General features: G+C 37.2%; 2 protein-coding genes across 2 annotated transcripts in view; one reads left to right on the top strand and one right to left on the bottom strand.

The window, feature by feature from the left end:
• Nucleotides 1–3,395: 3,395 nt before the first annotated feature.
• Nucleotides 3,396–22,139, bottom strand: part of LOC149794837 (peroxidase-like) — a 52,928-nt gene continuing 34,184 nt past the window's right edge. The window contains exons 9-12 of the mRNA XM_089963720.1: nucleotides 16,611–17,322; nucleotides 14,809–14,978; nucleotides 12,480–12,582; nucleotides 3,396–3,877 (exon numbers count right to left, since the gene is read on the bottom strand). Coding sequence (XP_089819846.1) covers nucleotides 3,817–3,877; nucleotides 12,480–12,582; nucleotides 14,809–14,978; nucleotides 16,611–17,322 — 1,046 coding nt within the window. The 3' untranslated portion in view covers nucleotides 3,396–3,816. The remainder of the gene's footprint in view (nucleotides 3,878–12,479; nucleotides 12,583–14,808; nucleotides 14,979–16,610; nucleotides 17,323–22,139) is intronic.
• On the top strand, nucleotides 4,293–7,703 carry LOC149794838 (cystathionine gamma-lyase-like). The gene is made up of 3 exons (XM_089966195.1): nucleotides 4,293–4,416; nucleotides 6,315–6,436; nucleotides 7,647–7,703. The coding sequence occupies exons 1-3, from the start codon at nucleotides 4,335–4,337 to the stop codon at nucleotides 7,701–7,703; spliced, it is 261 nt and encodes an 86-aa protein (XP_089822321.1). The 5' UTR covers nucleotides 4,293–4,334.

Here is a 22,139-nt window from a genome sequence, read left to right on the forward strand (position 1 = left end):
CTAAATTGATCTTTCCAACACCTTCTCTCTCCATAGACATTATGTTTTAAATATATATGATTGCTTCTAAAGTCTAGATACTCCTTCCATGTACATACGTTAGTTTGTAATAATTGTATTGTATGACTGTATTTATGTCTGTTAGTTATCAAGCCATATCTCACCATTGTATACATGTCTCTTTAGCTGTGTGTGCTGGTTAGCAACTAGTTTTATCAGACAATTTTATAATCTCCTCTACGTAGAAATTAGTTTCCAAGTATAGGTGTTTGTAAGGACGAGATGTAGCAGAAAAACCTCCTCTACCTAGAAATTAGTTTGCAAGTGTAGGTGTTGGTTTGTAAGGACGATTGTTAGCATTCCAACTTAGGCATATCCGTATTTCTATGCAAATTAGTTTGCAAGAATTATTTTGAGATTTTGTAAGAAAAGTGTTAGTCATCATGCAACGATTACCGAACTGATTTGTAGCTGTTTTGTTTGTAAGAAGTGTGTCTTTGAACCAATGTTTGTCATTTTATCTGCTGTTTGTATGTCTTTACAGGTGTTTGTTTATTACATTTTCTTACCACTCCACAGCTGCTAATAAATATTAAATGTCCAATATCGCCCAACTGTTTGATCCATGTTAAATTTATTTTGATACCCATGTTACATTTCACGTATAACCTATGCTGATCGCTTCATGTTAAAACTAGCATAATCGCCATGGCAACCCATTCATGTAAATCTCTCTTGCCCATTGTTTCCAAGGTTTTATTTCCCCGGTCCCATCGATGTCAAATTTTATTGCCCCCATTTGCCCTCCCAAGTGATTCATACTAAATTTCCCATTTACCCAGTCGTTGCCCATTACTCCAATAATTGCCAGACTTTGCCAGCAGAGTGGCCCACACATTTTACATGTTAACACAGCCCATATTAGCTTAAAAGTCTTCACAATGACCCATCCATTTTGTACTACTATAGGGCGCCTTAGTGAACCATCCGTGCTAAATTTTCCTAGGCCATATTAGTGATCCTAACGTTTCTATGTGACCCATCTGGGCTAAATTCAAACAAGGCCCATGGTAACTCTGTCTGACAATTTAAACTCATTCCACTACAGTTTAAATGTATATATTTCAATGTTTTCAAACCTCTAAAGGCACAGTCTTTTTGTGGTTGAGTTCTTGCTTGTCTTGTGCTTTTCTCAAGTCTGATTATATAATATTCTAGAGCATATGTATACGTTTTAAACTTATAATACTGGAAAATATATACTGTTAATACAAAATCTACGGTACACGGATGTTTAACTCAGTTATCAATTAATTATTAGTGGCAGGACAAGAAGAGTTTCTAAATGATGATTATACAGTATATAATTTAATTAAACTGGGATTATGATTTTCCCACATTTTTTATATTGCAAAATACATTATTTATATTGCAAAATAAATGACCACTGAAAAAAACCTACAAAGGTTGTTTTTTTTTTGTAAAAAAAATTGGAAAGAGCATTAAATGTTACTTCACATTACTATCATATATATCGTATAATGGGCCCAGTACGTAACGGCTCGAGTTATTTATACGGACTGAATACGTAATCGGTTGTGTTCGTTAAATGGACCTAGTACGTAATGGGTCTAGTTGTTATTTGAGTCGAGTACGTAATGGGTCGAGTTCTTTAGATGGACCGAATACATATTGGGTCGAGTTCGTTATTTTGACCGAGTATGTAATGGGCCCAGCACGTTATATGGACCGAGTACGTTATAGGTTGATTTTGATAGGCCGAGTTTATTTATGGGCCGGGAAGATTAATAGGTCGACTCGGCTATCGGCCGGGTATTTACGTGTTATGTTATTCTAATGGTTCGTAAGTTTAGAAGAATAAATATAATTTTTGTGATGTCTTAAAATTTTGAAACTACTGTTATTTACGTTTGTATTCTTTATGCATTTTGATTACTTTGGCCAAGTCAACGCTTAATTATTTTATTTGTTGTATGTTATATATTTTTCTTGTTTGCAATATGGCTTACGAAGGTCATGATTGTAACTTTAATTCCACTATTTGGAAAGGTTAGATTCCAATGTGTTGTGGCCGCCTGAATTTAAATATGACACCGAAGCTCTCCTTATGCATAAATGTTTCTAAGCACTGGCTTTACAAAGAATTCTCACAAATTTTACCAAGCTTTACAGATGATCCTAAAACATTCTGCAGTGGCAAAATGTCATTAAATTTTGCCTTGCTTTTATTTGATGTAGACTTCATTTTGTTTGACATGAGTTGTTTTTTTCTCTCGCAGAATTCTAATAAGTATGACCGATTGCGAGAGAAGAAATGCCAAGCCTTCACACCTTTTATTGTTACCGCCTGATCATTGTAGGTTATCCACTATCAGTCTAATCCATCTTGCCTGTCTTCAGTTTCTTTTTGCTCATCCCTTTCGTACATGTAGTGATCTAGATGACCAATTTCGCCAACCACAAATATTCATCAGCAACGATCTGCGAAACTATTTACAGTTGAGAGGGATGAGTATGTATACAGGCTGCTTTTGGAAGTCTGGGCAGTAACAGAGTATCTGGAACACATACATACATACATACATACATACATACATACATACGGGGACAGAGTGAGCAGATAAAGAGGTTGACAGAATGATTGACAGCTTCGTAGTTTAAAACTAAACTTCTATGCAATTCTTTTGTGTACAGACGCCTTTAAAGTTAAATGGGTAGACGTACGGTGTATTACTGGTGTTCTTTCTCACAATTCCGTGCCATGTTGTGTAGCTGTAGCTACGTATCTATTTACGCACCAAAACACATACATACACATATACATTCATAGATACATACATACATACAGACAGACAGACATACATACATATATACAGACATGCAGACGGTAAGACATACATACATACAGACATACATACACATACATACATACATACATACATACATACATACATACATACATGAATGCATGCATGCATGCATGCATACATACATACATACATGCATACATGCATACATGTATATACACATATGTACTGAAGGATAAACAGAACGGCAGACGAATTTAAAGACAAACTGACAACCTGACGAAGGGGCAGATGAATAAATGGATGGATGGATGAAACGAGATGGAATTGTATCGGTCGATACATATGATAGATAACAACACCAGTTATTAAATGTATATTTAATACGGTAAATATCTAAATCACCCCTTACAAAAGTCAAGATCATCTAAAACCCGGGTATTTGTTAGACATTAGTTGCATGTATCTTTGTAATGTGAAGTATTATTCAGTATCTAATGTCAAGAATTTCGTGTAATGTGGAGTATAAATCTGTATCTAATAGCAAGAATTTCGTGTAATGTGGAGTATAAATCTGTATCTAATGGGAAGAAGTTCGTGTAATGTGGAGTATAAATCTGTATCTAATGGGAAGAAGTTCGTGTAATGTGGAGTATAAATCTGTATGTAATGGCAAGAATTTGGTTCTTGATATTCCTAAAACTTTACCCTCGACCACTCTATATACTATTCTCCTTTAATGGTGTTATTCGAAACAACACACTTCAGTGCATCATAATGCGAACTATTCCAATTCTGAGTCAAACAACACACATCAGTGAATAAGGAAAATGCATCTCAATAAGAACTTTTCCAAATTTAATCAAGCGAAACAGTTCAGTGAGTAAGGAAAATGCATCCCAATACAATTCCAATTTTTCAGTCAAGCGACACAGTTCTATGAGCAATGAAAATGCAACTCGTCATGTTTTCTTAATATCCAATGATCTTAAGCCCTCCACAGCTCCAGGTTTACATCCGGAAACGTACTGCAGTCCACCAATGGGTTGCTGTAAGAAAAAATAGCATTATAAATCCCAAATTACACACGCATTTTATTGGCATGGCGTGACGATATATCTAGACTGTCTTTCTGATACGTATTGCAACGACACAGCAAACGAGTTTTTTTTGTCCCGACTCGGAACAAAATACAAACGCAATTTTCTCTTTAATACCCACTTCTTTTTTACGCGTTCTGATGGGAATAATATGTGAATGGAAACCAGACGCAAATTGGAATTTGGAATGTTCGATTTGATGCATCGAATATAAGTGACGTACCAAACATTACTGAAAATACCGAAACTGTGCTAGTACGGTTGTGTGCGATACGGATTTACAGACTGAACATCCATGTTATATAGCATATCAGCCATATAAAATTAAGTAGGTATGTAATAGGGTTAAATATAACTGTTTGACTGTTTCCTTGTCAATCGAGGCCTGAAGACACTGCACTTGCGAATGAAGGAGCACATGAAGAATGGGCTTGCAGTTGCCAAGTTTCTTGAAGGAAACCCAAGGGTGGAAAAAGTTATTCATCCAGGTTAATAAGGGTTTAGTTTTAAAATTATCCAGTTTATGTATAACATGTACTCTTCTGTATCATAAGCCCTGTCCTGTCTGCACACCTTGCAATGGAAAATTGATTGTCCTTTGCTGTTTCAAATACTGTAATCATTACATTCTCAGAGGTAAGGTAAGAGTTACATTCCTTTGCAGTAGGTCAGAGGTCATTGAGAAAATTGAACATATGCAATTATTTGTTCCCGTTTGTTCCCATTGTTACTAAACAGAAACTTTACAAAACAAAACTATTTTGCTTACCTTAGCATCTATTTACCACAGTCATTTTTAAAAATTGATTTTTTTTCTCCTTTGTACCTTTGACATATTGCAAAAGGTACATACTTCTTTCATCTCTGTGGAGAATTTGTTAATTGGTCTACTGAGTTTGTACTCTGTATGGGTAAATAAAGGGCATAACTCTTAAAATCTGGGACAAAACTCTTGACCACAGAATGTGTATATTGATCTATTGAGTTTGTATTAGACATGGGTAAATAAAGGACATAATTTTTAACCACAGCTCATTAGTATATTAGTCTATTTATTTTGTATTATACATGGGAAAAATAATATACATTGTCTTGTAATGGTGTGATGTGAGGTGTTTTGATTTTTATAACGTGGCTTTAACAAGTTTTCAGTCATATTGCTACGATGTCTGCAGTGAGGCAGTTTATAGTGATGTAGCATGATGTCCCACCCAGTCACATTATCCTAACACCAGGCCGACCAGTCCTAACACTAACATCTTAATGCTGAGCGCCAAGCGAGGCAACTGTTAGTACTTATAAGGGAAACAAAATTGCAGTGTGGTTGATGGCAAGTGCTATATTGCCTGGGTTATCTCACTTAGAAAGGTTTCAATGTTTAATTCTCATAAACACATAATTTTCTTGAACATATTAATCTGGTATTGAATTTTCACATGATTTTAACTTGTTTGCTGTGATAGTGTATGGTTTTGTTTTATATGAAAAACCAAATTTTCTTTTTGTATGTTCATAATTTTTGCACTAAGCAAATGACCATATAAATTTAATAATTTGGTATACTGGGTTGATCGGTTGGTAGGTATTTAACAGCAGTTAGGACTGGCTTGGTATTGAATCGACAACCATGAATGTATAGTCTGATTCTCTTCCAAGGGAGCTATTGCAGCTCCCTCAACATGTTTGCCTCCGAGCATACATTTTATGGAGCACTTGGGAACAGGCTTTTGGGGGCAAATATTTGTATATCATCCCAATCTTATCCATACATGAGAGAATCTACAGAGTTTACCTCTATATGACCTTTGACTTCACCATCATTCTTAGGCAGAATATTCCCTTGTTTGCACATGCATAATACTCACCTCATGCATGATACTCACCTAATGTATAATGCTCACCTAATTCATAATGCTCACCTCGTGCCTACTACTCACTTAATGCATGATACTCATCTGATACATAATACTCATCTAAAGCATAATACTCACCTCGTGCATAATACTCACTGCATGCATGATACTCCTCTAATGCATAATACTCACCTCGTGCAGAATACTCACTGCATGCATAATACTTGCTCAAAATGTAAACAGCACTGACGCAGATCAACAATTGTAACAGATGAGGTCTCGAACTTTTGCACATGAATTTTGTGTCACCCAATCACAAAGTTTACTTTGTAACATGTTTGATTGGCTGAGTGAAAACATAACCTCAAACTCAAGTTTGGACTTTGTGCAATTTGTTGCAGACATGGCTTCTAACTGCTGGTGTAAACCTTGATTGGAAACTATCATGTAACTGCAGTTCTAGGTCTACTCTGTCCACACTTTGATGCTTGTTTTAAATTGGAAAATACAATATTTTCTGTAATGTTGACTAGGCCTCAAGTCACATCCTCAGCATGAGCTGGCCATGAAACAGATGAAGGGCTTCAGTGGGATGGTCACTTTCTACCTCAAAGGAGGACTCGAGGAGTCCAGAGCATTCCTAAAAAATCTCAAGGTAACCAATGTGATCAAAGAAAAGTTTGCTTGTTTCACAATGGGAATGTAAGGCAGCATCTTAGGGAGTGATTATTATTTTGATATAAAACTTTCAAAGAGTGAAGAGTGTAATATATCAGGAATTTAATTTTCAGATTTTATTGGAATTATCATTTCATCATGTACATTATGTTATTGTGGCACATATGAGATAATGTCATTTTACAAAAGTTTTAAAATATTTCAATGCAACTTCTTGCTTCATTATATTTTTTTATAGAATGATTTATTCTATGTGCAATCAACAAAAAATGTTTTATCATGCAACTTGGCAGTTTTTTTGAAGATTCAAATTTATATGCATGGACAAATTTTAAAGATGAGGAAAATAACATCTGTTTATGGAATCCAAGGTCTAGATAGGAATTTAAGGTGGAAACTTTTATTTTCTGGCTTGGAACCATTGTTTTTTTTTTTTTGGGGGGGGGATGGAGGTTGCTGTTCTAAAATTTTGTGAGTTATTCAAAACATAGTCTTACAATAACAGACACAGAGACATTGTGACATTGATGATGCCTTTTAGAATGTATGAAATGGCAAGCTGACAAAGACCAGTTAATAATGTATTTAATTATAAGGTTCTATTTGAGTGAGTACTCTCACAGTAATAAAGTAATGTGACTTTAAACAATGCATGGAACATTCAAAACGTTTATATTGTTCTTTTGTGCCATCATAGTACATGAACTGTGTGCATTGGGAATATGCTTGCAAATTTGGAATGAATGCTTAAAAGATTAAATTGCTTGATTTTAATGCATTAAAAATTTTCATTGGCTTTTAGTTATTTGCTTGCATAGCATGAATCTGCTTATATATAGCCCTGCAGGCAGGACAGTAAATTAAAATTGAATGTATTTGTAAATATTCAAATCAGTGATTGTAACATGAGTCTGTAGAGAATATCCCTACAGAATCCGATTTTGATCTTGTGTTTGAATATTATCTTTGGTCTGTTTTTAAATATTTGAAGAGAGTAGAAAGTTTATTACAGTTCCATATTTTGTAGTTATTGCAAAATGATTTATATGTCATTTTGTACATTGCCATGAAATGTTAAATCCTTTCAGTCACTTGTTAGCAGCTTCAGTTAACATAATTAGTTGAGATGTTCAGAGTTTAAAATTTAGATTGCAGCTGTGGCCAAAGTTTTTGTTGTACTTTTACAGATCTTCACACTTGCTGAAAGCTTAGGAGGGTATGAAAGTCTGGTGGAGTTGCCGTAAGTTGTTCACTAGCTACCAATCACTGGTTGCATGTTGTTAATGTTTTTCCTACTCCTGAATTGTGGTATATGTTCTAGAGACCTAACTTTTACTTATGTTACCTTATGTGACTAGATGTCAGTATGAGGTGGTGCTGTGTATGATGGCAAAGTACCTAAATAATGTCAATTCCCATTGCTTTTGGATACAGTACATAACACAATGTTTTCTCAGGCCAGTAAGACAATTGTACCAGTACAACTTCTTCTCAGTCTTACTCTTCCCAGCAGATCAATAATTATAATTATAATCCAATTAATTATCCATTTTTGTTTTATTTGTTCTTTTCTTGTTTGATATAGAATGAAATTCAAAACGAAGTTTACCCTTGGACCGTGCAGTTTTAACAGGCACTGCAAATGTTACAAATGCCTATAAATACCATTTGTCCTGTAAAGGACACAAATGACGATACTAAGTGGAAAGTCACTGGTAAATGTTACAAATACTGGTAAACATCCAGGCATAAATGACAGTTACTGACAATATTTTCGGGTAGATGGGACTCGTAAACCTTGGATGGTAGTTCATCTAGGAGAAGGAAAACTCCGATTCCAAACCTCTGCTGCCTTGTGGCTATACCCACTCATGGGAAAGGCTAAGGGAGTAAACCCCGGCAGAAAATCCGGAGATGGAGTCCCTAAGGCGGTATGACATTGACTTCAACGTCATTCCGGCAACTCCTGCGACGCCGTTGGTGCCAAGCTGTATCGGCATTCGTCGTTCCCTTGGGCACACCAGCTGCGTGGAGAGGGGGGATCTGCTGCATGGGCAACAGCTGATTCTCCATACCACCCTGCCCAGGCTTCATAGCTCCACTGGAGAGGACACTCCAGCGTCGTCGTACGGCGTCGGCACAACACGAGAAGTAGCAGTTTACCGGTTCTAAGTCCAAGCTCGATTGGCGTAGAGCTTGGCGCCAGGGGTTACTTCTGACGGTGGGAGAGATCATCAGGTCTCACTGGACAGCTACCGCCCGCCTCAAGCTGGGCAGCCCCCAGTCAGTAAGGTGCTGCCCGCCATGGCCTGCCTGCTTCACTGGGTGCGTGGAGCTTAGAGAACCATCTCGACAAGTGGGTCACAAAACTCTGCACCAGGAAAGACTAAAAGAAGAAATAAACAGACTCCAACTCTTCGTTTTGCAACCTGGAACATCAGGACCATGTGTCCTGGATTGACCACTGACCTACAGCAGATCGACGATGCACGGAAGACTGCCGTCATTGACAGAGAACTCTCCCGACTGAACATCGACATTGCCTGCCTCCAGGAGACCCGACTGGCTGACAGCGGCACCATCAGGGAAGCCAATTACACATTCTTTTGGCAGGGGAAGCCCTTGGATGAACCTAGGCAGCATGGTGTAGGCTTTGCCGTCAAGAACACGCTAATCGCCTTCATTGAACCTCCATCATCAGGTACTGAGAGAATCCTTGCCCTCCGGCTGTCAACATCCTTAGGCCCGGTCAACATCTTCAGTGTGTACGCCCCAACCCTCTACTCCACCTACGAGGAGAAAGACAAGTTTTATGAGGCTCTGGATCAGGCAATATCCAGTATCCCCAACAATGAAAGCCTTTACTTACTAGGATACTTCAATGCTAGAGTGGGAGCTGACCATGAGGCCTGGTCCACCTGTCTCGGTTTTTACGGAAGGGGCAAGATCAACGAGAATGGTCAGCGACTGCTGGAGATGTGCTGCTCCCACAGCCTATGTGTGACAAACACTTTCTTCAAATGCAAGGAGATCCACCAGGTGTCGTGGAGACACCCACGTTCACGCCACTGGCACCAGCTAGACCTCGTCATCACCAGGCGTGCAGAACTGGCCAGTGTCCTCCTTACCCGCAGCTACCACAGTGCCGATTGTGACACGGACCATTCCCTGGTGGCCAGCAAGGTGCGAATATTACCCAAGAAGCTGCACCACGCCAAGAAGAAGGGTCACCCACGTATCAACACCTACTGTGCAAGCAACCCAGAGAAAACACAGCAGTTCATCAGCAAACTGAAGGAAGCCCTCACCAAAGTGACACCTGATGACACCATTGATTCCAAGTGGTCCCATATCCGTGACTCTGTGTACAAATCAGCCATCACAGCTTACGGGAAGAGGGAGCGAAAGAATGTCGACTGGTATGAGGCAAACTGGGAGGAGATGGAGCCCGTGACTGAGGCAAAGAGGAAAGCCCTTCTGGCATACAAGGCTGCACCTAGCCCCAGAACACTACAAGCCCTCAGGATTGCAAGGAATAACGCCCAGAAGACCGCCCGCCGCTGTGCCAACACCTACTGGCTGAACCTTTGCAACAGTATACAGACAGCTGCTGACACCGGGGATACAAGAGGAATGTATGAGGGTATCAAAAAAGCGACAGGCCCCCCCAGCTACAAGACCGCCCCCCTCAAGTCCAAGACGGGCGAAGTCATCACAGACCAGGGGAAACAACTGCAGCGATGGGTTGAGCACTATCTTGAGCTATATGCAACCCAAAACAATGTCACTGGAACTGCCCTGGACGCCATTCCAGACCTGCCTGTCATGGAGGAGCTAGACACACAGCCCACCCTGGAAGAGCTCGGAAAAGCCATCGATTGCCTTGCCTGTGGGAAGGCTCCTGGAAGCGACGGCATTCCGCCTGAAGTCCTCAAGAGCGGAAAACCAGCACTGCTCCAGCCCCTACACACACTCCTCTGCCTTTGCTGGGAACAGGGATACATCCCACAGGACATGCGTGATGCCAACATCGTCACTTTGTACAAAAACAAAGGAGACCGTAGCGACTGCAACAACTATCGGGGCATCTCCCTCCTCAGCATCGTCGGAAAGGCCTTCGCCCGTGTTGCCTTGGCACGCTTGCAGGTCCTAGCCTCCCGCGTCTACCCAGAATCCCAGTGTGGATTTCGAGCCGGCAGGTCAACTGTAGACATGATCTTCTCACTACGTCAGCTGCAGGAGAAGTGTCGCGAGCAGCGGATGCCCCTCTACATTGCCTTCATAGACCTGACGAAGGCGTTTGACATGGTTAGTCGGAGTGGACTCTTCAGACTCCTGCAGAAGATCGGCTGCCCCCCACGTCTGCTTGCTGTCATTATGTCGTTCCACGAGAACATGCACAGCACAGTGTGCTTCAATGGCGCAACATCTGAAGCATTCCCAGTCGTTAGCGGAGTCAAACAAGGCTGTGTCCTTGCACCGACGCTCTTTGCCATCTTCTTCTCCATGCTTCTCCAGTACGCATTCAAGGACTGCAGCGAGGGAGTGTACATCCATACCAGGGCTGACGGCAAGCTGTTCAACATCGCCCGTCTCCGTGCTAAGACTAAAGTCACAGAGGTACTCATCCGTGAATTGCTCTTTGCCGACGATGCAGCCTTGACATCACACACGGAAGATGGACTCCAGCAGCTGGTATGCTGCCTCTCCCATGCATGTAAGGAATTTGGACTGACCATCAGTTTGAAGAAAACAAATGTCATGGCACAGGACACAGACTCCCCTCCCTCTGTCTCCATCGATGGGTACAATTTGGAAGTTGTCGAGAACTTCACATACCTCGGGTCTAACATCTCCAGCTCACTCTCCATTGATTCTGAGGTGGGCGGCAGGATTGCCAAGGCAGCAGCAGTGATGGCCAGACTTAACCAGAGGGTCTGGAACAACCCCAACCTCACAGAGAAGACCAAACTGCGTGTCTACCAAGCGTGTGTGCTCAGCTCACTTCTCTACAGCAGCGAAACATGGACCACCTATGCAAGACACGAGAGGAAACTCAACAGCTTCCACCTGAGATGTCTGCGGCGCATTCTGCACATCCAGTGGCAGGACAAAGTACCCAACACAGAGGTTCTAGAACGCGCCAACATGAACAGCATGTTCTCCATACTCAGCGAGAGGCGCCTTCGCTGGCTCGGCCATGTCAAGAGAATGGACCCAGGTCGCATTCCCAAGGACCTGTTATATGGGGAGTTAGCAGAAGGTGCACGACCAACTGGACGACCACATCTGCGCTACAAAGATGTTTGCAAGAAGGATATGAAGACAGCAAACATCAATGTCAACGACTGGGAGAGCTGTGCAAACAACCGTTCCAGCTGGCGTCTAGCTGTCAGGCAGGGAGTTCAAAACGCAGAGGAAAAGAGAAGAATAAAGCAAGCTGAAAAGAGAGCTAAAAAGAAGGATAAGCAAAAGCGTACTTTGGAGCTATGCCATCGTCTCTCGTAGACGGACGGATGCCAAGAGAATAGGGTTAAATATAAATATATGTAGTATACTTTCTGGATGTTTACACTTGAGAATATCATAAAGAAATATAAAATATTTGATGTAAATACCACGCAGTTAGGATCTTGTTACATCGTTAAGTAGCGATAGTTTTATTGGAGTACATCATGGTAATGGCAACATAAAGAAAATTATCCGGGCTCTTATTTCTTGTTGTCAACTATGTTGACTGTAAAGACATGCATGGTTTATTTTTTAATCTCATTTAGAGACTTGGTTAACAGCACTGTTCTGATTGTTTACTTAAAATACACTTAAAAAAGATGAATACTTCAAAATAATTTGATGCATTTATACATGTATCAAGAGTTATGAAGACACTGTGAAAAAAATAAAACAGGTTGGAGAGACGAACTTGTAAACATGCTATATAAATTCAAATTTTAATGAAAACCATATTTAAATCTAAATCAAATGGCTACAGTAGAGATCCTAGTAAATTGTATACTCACTCAGCACTAGGCAGTCTGAATGGATCTACCTGAAGCCGGCTTAGGTGGAAGTGCGTACACATTAATCGAGGCAAACTTGTTGTCTTAATGCTATCCAATTGGGCTGGAATGAAGAAACACTTCTTTGCATTGATGCCATGAATTCTGCATTAGATGAAGATATAAAACCTGAAGTATTCAAAGTGTTCACAGGAATCTGTGCTAATGGTACATATGTTCCCTAGCAATAAGTTATCTTTCAAGTTATTAAAATGTAGTTTTTGCCCTGATATAAGCAAATCTCCAAAATGTTGGTGTCTGTACCTCAGCTTTATTTTAATAATTTTTTCTTCCTGTTTGTAAACCTGTCGTTTTCACATGCTTTAGATATTTTTCAATAAGTTTTGGTTGCTGTCAGTAAAAATATTGTTGATTGCGTGCTTTCGATATATTTCAATACGTTTTGGTTGCTGTCAGTAAATATGTCCTTGCTAACTTGCTTTAGATATATTTCCACACGTTTTGGTTGCTGTCAATAAAACTGTCCTTGCTAACTTGCTTTAGATATATTTCCACACGTTTTGGTTGCTGTCAATAAAACTGTCCTTGCTAACGTGCTTTAGATATATTTCAATACGTTTTGGTTGCTGTCAATAAAACTGTCCTTGCTAACGTGCTTTAGATATATTTCAATACGTTTTGGTTGCTGTCAATAAAACTGTCCTTGCTAACTTGCTTTAGAATATTTCAATACGGTTTAGTTGCTGTCAATAAAACTGTCCTTGCTAACGTGCATTAGATTTATTTTAATACGTTTTGGTTGCTGTCAATAAAACTGTCCTTGCTAACGTGCTTTAGATATATTTGAATACGTTTTGGTTGCTGTCAATAAAACTGTCCTTGCTAACGTGCATTAGATTTATTTTAATACGTTTTGGTTGCTGTCAATAAAACTGTCCTTGCTAACGTGCTTTAGATATATTTGAATACGTTTTGGTTGCTGTCAATAAAACTGTCCTTGCTAACGTGCTTTAGATATATTTCAATACGTTTTGGTTGCTGTCAATAAAACTGTCCTTGCTAACGTGCTTTAGATATATTTGAATACGTTTTGGTTGCTGTCAATAAAACTGTCCTTGCTAACTTGCCTTAGAATATTTCAATACGGTTTAGTTGCTGTCAATAAAACTGTCCTTGCTAACGTGCATTAGATTTATTTTAATACGTTTTGGTTGCTGTCAATAAAACTGTCCTTGCTAACGTGCTTTAGATATATTTGAATACGTTTTGGTTGCTGTCAATAAAACTGTCCTTGTTAACGTGCTTTAGATACATTTCAATACGTTTTGGTTGCTGTCAATAAAACTGTCCTTGCTATCGTGCTTTACAATATTTCAATACTGTTTGGTTGCTGTCAATAAAATTGTCGTTGCTAACGTGCTTTAGATATATTTCAATACGTTTTGGTTGCTGTCAATAAAACTGTCCTTGCTAACGTGCTTTAGAATATTTCAGTAAAGTTTGGTTGCTGTCAATAAAACTGTCCTTGCTAACGTGCTTTAGATATATTTCAATACGTTTTGGTTGCTGTCAATAAAACTGTCCTTGCTAACGTGCTTTAGATTTATTTAAATAAGTTTTGGCTGCTGTCAGTAAACTTGTCGATGCGAAAATACTGTAACTCCCTTCAATCTATGTTTAGTGTTTTATCGATTTTCAAGCTTCATGATTCCTATAAATAGGAAGTTCATATTTTGTATTCTGATAGTTGGAAATATAAGAGTAGATCATCAACGGGCTTTTAGTTTCACCATTGTTTACAAATATTGTCAAAGAATACAAGAAGGGGGTATGAATACATGCTGAATTCCTGTATGGTGGTATGAGTTACTAACAACCAGTTATCTGCGTCACATGATAAGATTGTATCCATTCTAAACGCTTGTTACTAAGGCTTGGTAAGCATTTTCAATCGTTTATTTTCAGAAACGCTTTAAGAAAATAGAACGCAAATGATTATATCACATGGTGTTATTTTAGTTGGAATTTATTTGCTTGTAAGATGGATTACGAGGCATCTCGTGATTCGATAGCTATCATTGTATTATTCATAGCTGTGCTATTTGATTCGAAAGTTGTAGTCGCTCAACCTTTAAACGTACTTGTTTTGAAATCGTTCGTGTAAGGTGCAAATTTGATATTCCGTTTTTAAGTTTACTTTGTTTAGCTATCTATGTAAAGAGTTTTGTGCTATTACGATGCTTTCGGTTTGCAACCATAGAAATACAACCAAGCACCTATGCTCACGCATGCGTGTGTGTTATGTTTGCATCCTTCAATATGAATTTACCTGGGGTAAACCCTGTGTCTTTAAATCCATTTTCGTAGTAAAATCTGTCCCCTCTTTTCAGATTGGAAAATTGTTGTGCAATAATGCAGCTAAATAATGGTCCTACGACACCACCTGGCATGGGAGTCTCAGACAAACCGCCAGGGAAAAGATCAATATCATCTGGATGCCTGTAATGCGTATCAAAATAAAACAGTTACATAATGAAGATGAACGCATCGAATTCAAACTTGTACAATCTATCGTTTTTATGTTCCATGACTACTGACGAGTTTATTCCGTCTTAAAATTACTAATTGAAGTTCGTGAATTTCGTGTTAAGATGAATTATGGATGCTAAAACCCTTGTACTTTATTAGTATCAGTCTCCTATTCAGTGCTAGTTAATACTTTTACTTTCTTAAAATCAGTCTCCTATTCAGCGTCAGTTAATACTCTTACTTTCTTAGATTCTGTCTCCTATTCAGTGTCAGTTAATATTCTTACTTTCTTAGCATATGTTATGTATATTTAATTTAATTGTTTGTCTGTTAGTTTTAAATTTATTTCATTCCATTACATGTTGTTGTAATGTAACATTATTTACTGGCTTTGACATTGTCCAGAATAGAAACATTGTATCTAATTACTGGTCTTGTCCCAAAATCAGTAATACTTTTAGTAAACAACTTTTTTATTTTTTTATCTGTCTCACAGTAAAAAATATTAAGTTGAGACAAAGTCATAACTGGACTACGTGATATTTATCAAGAACAAACTTCTTTTTTTTCCAGAAGAATGAACTCTTGACCCCCATCCGGGAATCTGTTTTGCGCATTAGCTATTCTTTTAACTGATGTTATGATAAAGGATTACTAGTCGGGCTTAAAACATTTGACACATTAAGTTGATCATGTTGTGACCAGTTTGGACTGAATTTTTATTTCATTCAAATTATTGAATTCAAGTGATCACTTTCTCTGGAAATACAAAAGTGCTCTGATAATTCTTGGACAAAGATATTTACCGGAATTTATACCGAATTCAAAAACTAGAATAATATTTTCTGTGATTCAACAACAGACTGTTGGCACATATGCACTTTGTAAGTTATTACAGACGTCATCGATTTATATCTTGGATTTTAATCGAGATTTGAATTGTGATTCACTAAAAAATTTCATTGATACGACTTGTGTTTTTTAATTCTTGGATTATTTTGGATTTAATTCATAAAACCGTAAGTTCGTTTTTCTCATTTTTCACTTTGTATTCCAGTGAAAAAAATTATTTGTTAAATTTTACAAAGCTTGTTTTCTTCACTTTTTTCGGTTATTTATTTTTAGAGCATAGACTCGTAACAGTATCTGTCTCAAATTCAGTGCCAGTTCGTACTCTTACTTTCTTAGTATTTGTCTCATATTCGGTGACAGTTCATACTCTTAATTTCTTAGTATCTGTCTTCTATTAAGGACCAGTTAATCATCTTACTTTCTTAGTATCTGTCTACTATTCAGTGACAGTTCATACTCTTACTTTCTTAGTATCTGTCTCATATTCATTGCCAGTTAAAACACTCCCACGTTCTTAGTATCTGTTTCATGTTCAGTGACAGTTAAAACTCTTTTACGTCATTAGTATCAGTTTGATGGTCAGTACCAGTCTCAACACTAGAAATGGAATGGAAATAAGATGTTATCAAAAATCAATCTTAGAGAAAGACAAAATCTTAAAGTTGAATGAAAATATGCCCCAATGAATTCAAATAAATTTCGGAATAATATTCAACAAGTTACTTCGAAACAAAATGTGATAACTTTTACCTGTACACCGCTCGTAGTTTCTTTGCATTTTCTGGAGAGTGATCTACCAGTCCTCCGGGACCTATGCCGAAATGGAATGCACACGGAAGTCCGCAAAACTTTCTCCACGCGTTGTAACCAGGCACACCATGATCACGACTTCTCTGAATGTTCAAGGATATAAGGTCCAGACTACGGCCATGCATATCTTTGAAAAGGTTGTCTCGTACAGCGGTCACTACTTTCTCGTCTGCTTTACTAAGTGGTGCCTGCGATAAGCCCAAACCAACATAGGAGACACCCCTACCCTCTTTAGAAAATGCCAGAGTCGGTTTGTTAAACATATCTTCACTCCTAAACGTAAGTGCAGCCTTCTCAGTCAAGAAAGGAACCGTATCCTGCAGGAGAGTGTGCGCAAAGCGAAATGGGGCAACTGCAAATTCATTGGCGATGGTGGGGTCTATGTCGTCATCATACACTTTGGCATATCCGTGTTTTAATGGTCTGAGACCATATTGGAGAACACGATCTGGACCAAGTATGTACTGCAGCCAATAGGCGTACGTAATATGCTGAAGCTGGCCAATCACAATCTTTCTTGTCTCTGAATAAATATCGTCGTCATTCCACAGAGGATTCAGTTTTCCAAGAATGAATGCTATGCGATTGTGCTCTCTCAGAAACATGACCTGGACAGATGTCAATCCAGGCATGACATGAATGCGAAAATCGCCTGCAAGTAAAGTTCAGTAGTTTAATTAAAGAAATTGAAGTAGCGATTCCAGCACTAATTTAACACCGAATTCGAAAATTTGATATTTTAGATATATATCAACATGTTCTCCCATTCAACGGGAAAATACATAATATGTAAGTAAGGCACGTCCTTTTTCTTCTTAAGTCGAATAGATTTTAGACCAATTCATCCGACATTTCCTTTCTTGTCTTTTTTATTTTCAGAAAGGAACAAATTTAGAATAAATAGAAAAAACAATGAAATTACGCACATCCATAAAATAAAAGTAAGTTAATATATATTGGTCATACGTCAGATTGTGCAAACAATCTAACAATTACAAACAAACTATTCAAGTCATTGTAAAAATAAGATACCAATATCTAGGAAGTAGCGGAAAAGTTTAAAGAACTTATTTAGGCCGAAAATGTTTTTGAAAAATGAAGAGAGCATCATACGTTTAGCCTTCCACTATATATTATAAACTACAAACATGAAATGTTTATGCAGAATCACAATATTTATTCATTATATCACAAACATCACATATATCTGACAGTTTATTTGTACATTTCTTGCTAGACTGACTCACCTTTGTAACATATTTTCCCACTTTAAAATACTTCTTTCAAGTTTATATGAGATAACCTACTATTTAATCTATTAATAAAAAGCTTTGCTAGTACATGGAGGAAACAAATACATTCAGGACAATCTGAGTTGCCTTTAAGATAGTTTCATTAAATTTCATATTAATATTTAAGTTTTCTATTGACTATTGGTCAAACTAAGCCTATAAATTGTTTAGTCTTCTTCACTGAAACAAAACACGAGTAACTGATTCTAACACTGACAAAAACTTAGTACATCATTATTCGATATGTACGCCAAACTATACACAATCTCTTGAAATGCATTTCCATGAATTTGACATTATCAATAAGTACATGTAATGAGAATTATTAAATAATTACATAGCTGGCGTTTCACATGATATCTAATACTACTTTCGATATACTTTATAATTTTACGACTCTGTAGCTTCAAATGGTAAACTTGTAAAATTCAAAAGGTTTTTTACTTTCGTGATATATAGTGAAAATGTAAAAGGAACGTACATTATTCTGAATTAAAACCCAAATAATCCAACCGTTCTATCGCGTGCCCTAATGCATCAAGTTCCAAAGGAATTAGAACGTGATAATGTCCAAATAGCCTTGATTATGGCGATGTGTTATCAGTATTTCGATGCATCACTATAATCCAAAATATCATGTCTGTATTCAGTGATTAATATTTTGAGTAAATGAATCCACCCAAATATATAATAAAAATGAGCACAAGAATAAAACTCATTCCGCTTCAGATACAAAGGCTAGGATAAATACTTTTTCAAGTCATAAAAAGCTAAGACATAATAATACAGTCATGATGATGGTCAGTTTTATTCCTCAAACAATCAAAGTTGTCGGCATATTTAGAAATTTCCAAGTGAAAACTTCATATCCTACATTCAGAAAGAAGTAAACATGTTTACTTTAATCTGATAATGGTCTTAATTAAATCCACAATCACAGAGAAATATTTTGGGTATTTATGATGTTATTTACATCCTTAAAGTCATAGTTCAGGTACACTATTAACTTGACTTAGACAAGTTTAATTGCAAAATACAGATAGTTTTAGGTATAACTGTATTATATATTAATTGATAATATAGTTTTATTTAAGTCATTTTGGTTTATGTCATTTGTATTTTCTTTAAATTTAGTGGCTTTCTTGTGTTTTAGTAAAAGTACTTGTACAATACGTGAATAATATTTCATTCATAAGTCAAGGCAGTTCACTAAGTTCACGTCAACAACCATTTCGGCCAAGTACTCCATGGATTAGTTTCATTGTAGCTCCTGAAAACATTACATGATACTAGGAGTGTATTTCTGCTATAGAAGAATCATATCCGCTCTAGTTGTTAACTGGATCTATAAGCTGAGAAGTTCTGAACATAACTCTTAAATTATGTGATTCTGGTTATGTTGATTTGATGCCCATATAGAGATTAAATAAGAGAGCTAAAATACCACAGTAAGATTTTCCAGTTATATGCCAGTTTTGAGGAAATCGTGGTTTATTTATAATATTGAAATAAATTTATTTGCCTATTTATAACTGTGATTCTTCATTGGTGCGAGCATAGCACATGATCACATTGAGACCTTCATTTTGAACGCTTTTTTGATAGTTTCCTGATTAATGTGAAACTGATTGAACGAGTTTGGATAATGCCATACGAATTCATGCACTGTGTTATTTTTAATTCTTTCACTTTTTATATTATATTTTAGAAAAACAAATGTATATTGTGAAATATTTAATAGTTTGGGGATTATTTCTTTGTCTCGCTTATTAGCCCTTGAACGAAACAATCTACATAACATATAATCATTAAGAAAAGCCAACACACAATACAAATTAAATATAAATACAAATAAATAGTTTTATAAGTTTTACATAAATGACAATAATGAAGTCAAATAGTCACCACTTCCTTAATGACATATTAATGATATTCGAACTCTAACACCTTTATTAATCAGATGGATACCAGATCTAACATTGACTATAAACATTTCTATCTAACAACACACAACGGCCCTTTCTCTCTCACAACACACAATACTTGTAACTCTTTCTATCTTAAAACACACAATGACGGTAACCCTTTCTATTTCACAACACACAATGATTCTAACCCTTTTGTTATCTCACAACACACAGTTGATATAATCCGTCTCTATTTCACAACCCACAATGAATGTAACCATTACTATCTCACAACACAGTAACTATAACTCTTGAATCTCATAACACATTATGACTTTAAACGTTTTAAATCTCACAATGTACAACAAATTTAACGCTTTCTATCTCGCAAAATATAATGACTCTTACCTTTTTGAATCTCACAACACACATTTACTGTATCCATTTCTATACCATAACACAAAGTGAATGCAACCCTTTTAATCTCACAGCATACAATGACTGTAGCCCATTCAATCTCACAACACAATAACTGTAACTCCTTTTATCTCACAACACAGAATGATTTTAACCCTTTCTCTTTCACAACACACAATGATTGTAACCCTTTCTATCTCACAGCATACAATGACTGTAACTCTTTCTACCTCACAACACAGTATGATTCTAACCCTTTCTACCTCACAACACACTATGATTCTAACCCTTTCTATCTCACAACACACAGTAACTGTAACCCTTTCTACCTCACAACACAGTATGATTCTAACCCTTTCTACTTCACAACACACTATGATTCTAACCCTTTCTATCTCACAACACACAGTAAATGTAACCCTTTCTACCTCACAACACACTATGAATCTAATCCTTTCTATCTCACAACACACAGTAAACGTAACCCTTTCTACCTCACAACACACTATGATTCTAACCCTTTCTACCTCACAAGTGCTGGATAGTCAATAGATCTAGCTTTCATCCAAAGGAAATATATATCATTCAAATTCAATAAACAAAATCTAAATATATTGCAAGGAGAAAACAAATACGATTTATAAAATAATTGAAAATGAACTGCAAGTGAGCGCTAGTTAATAATGTTGGTGAGAGAAAGAGAGAGAGAGAGAAAAGAGAGAGATACAGAGAGAGAGAGAGATACAGAGAAAGAAAGAGAGAGAGATCTGAAGTTGTGTGAACTAGTAAACTTTTGTATTATGTACTTCATAAACAGTCCCATCAGTTCATGGGCGCACGCGTATAGGCGCAAAGGGACGGAGGCTCTTGCCACCCCTACGCCACTTCGGATTTCACCTCTAAATATGTTTATGCCTGCATCTTTAAAAATGCAATTGCTGACCATTGCATGCTTGACCTCCGCCTAAAAATAATCCTGCGGGTACCCCTGTATTAGTGTCATGTTGTTCATAGTGTTATGCATCTTTAATTCGCATTGATTGTTACTTATATGTATATAAAACAAATTTCATTGTATGTTGTTGGTAATGAACCATTGTATCTCCTTGTCCAAAACCACATTTTTTTTCTCAGAGCGACGATTATTATCTTAACCTGAGTCAATGCCATCTAGTTTAGTATAAAGTTATACTTGACTACGCGATTTCCGTCATGTGCCTTATAGGAACAAACCTTCTATTCCTTGGGAAACAATAAATATATTTTTCCTCCGCCGGACTTTTGTTTTACATCTTAGTTCGTCATAGAGCTGATGTTTTTCTGAAAGTCTATTATTCGTGTTTTAATATCTGAGCAGGATCGAGTTATCATTGTTGTGTAAAGCATTTGATTTTGGAATTATTTAAATTATTTTTATTCTCTGGAAATTCAGAAGTGCTCTGACAACATGTTTGGAAATAGAGAGTTGAATTTACAGTCAAATTTCAAATAACGATTGAATTCTTAGATTGTATTATTGTGATCCAGCAAAACACTGCTGGCACGTCAACACTTTACGAGCCATCACATACACGTCAACACTTTCAGCGTTGGGTTTACGTTGGACTTCTACTAATATTTATTCAGTACCTTTATTATTAGGACTTGTGTCTGTAATTCTATGCATTTTGGGATTTAATTTATTTTTATTTTCAAATTGTATTCTAGGAAAAAAAATATTTGTTGGACTGTATAAAGCTTGTTTCTTTTCATTATTTTCTGTTACTTAAGAGCATAGACTTGTAACAATAGAGCCAATGCCCAACGATATTAATCAGAGTTAAGTAAACATATTGACAGCGTCTTTATACTGC

Source organism: Sinohyriopsis cumingii, chromosome 7 (genome assembly GCF_028554795.1).
Source record: "Sinohyriopsis cumingii isolate HCF-2022 chromosome 7, ASM2855479v2, whole genome shotgun sequence".
NCBI classification, from domain to species: Eukaryota; Metazoa; Mollusca; class Bivalvia; order Unionida; family Unionidae; genus Sinohyriopsis; species Sinohyriopsis cumingii.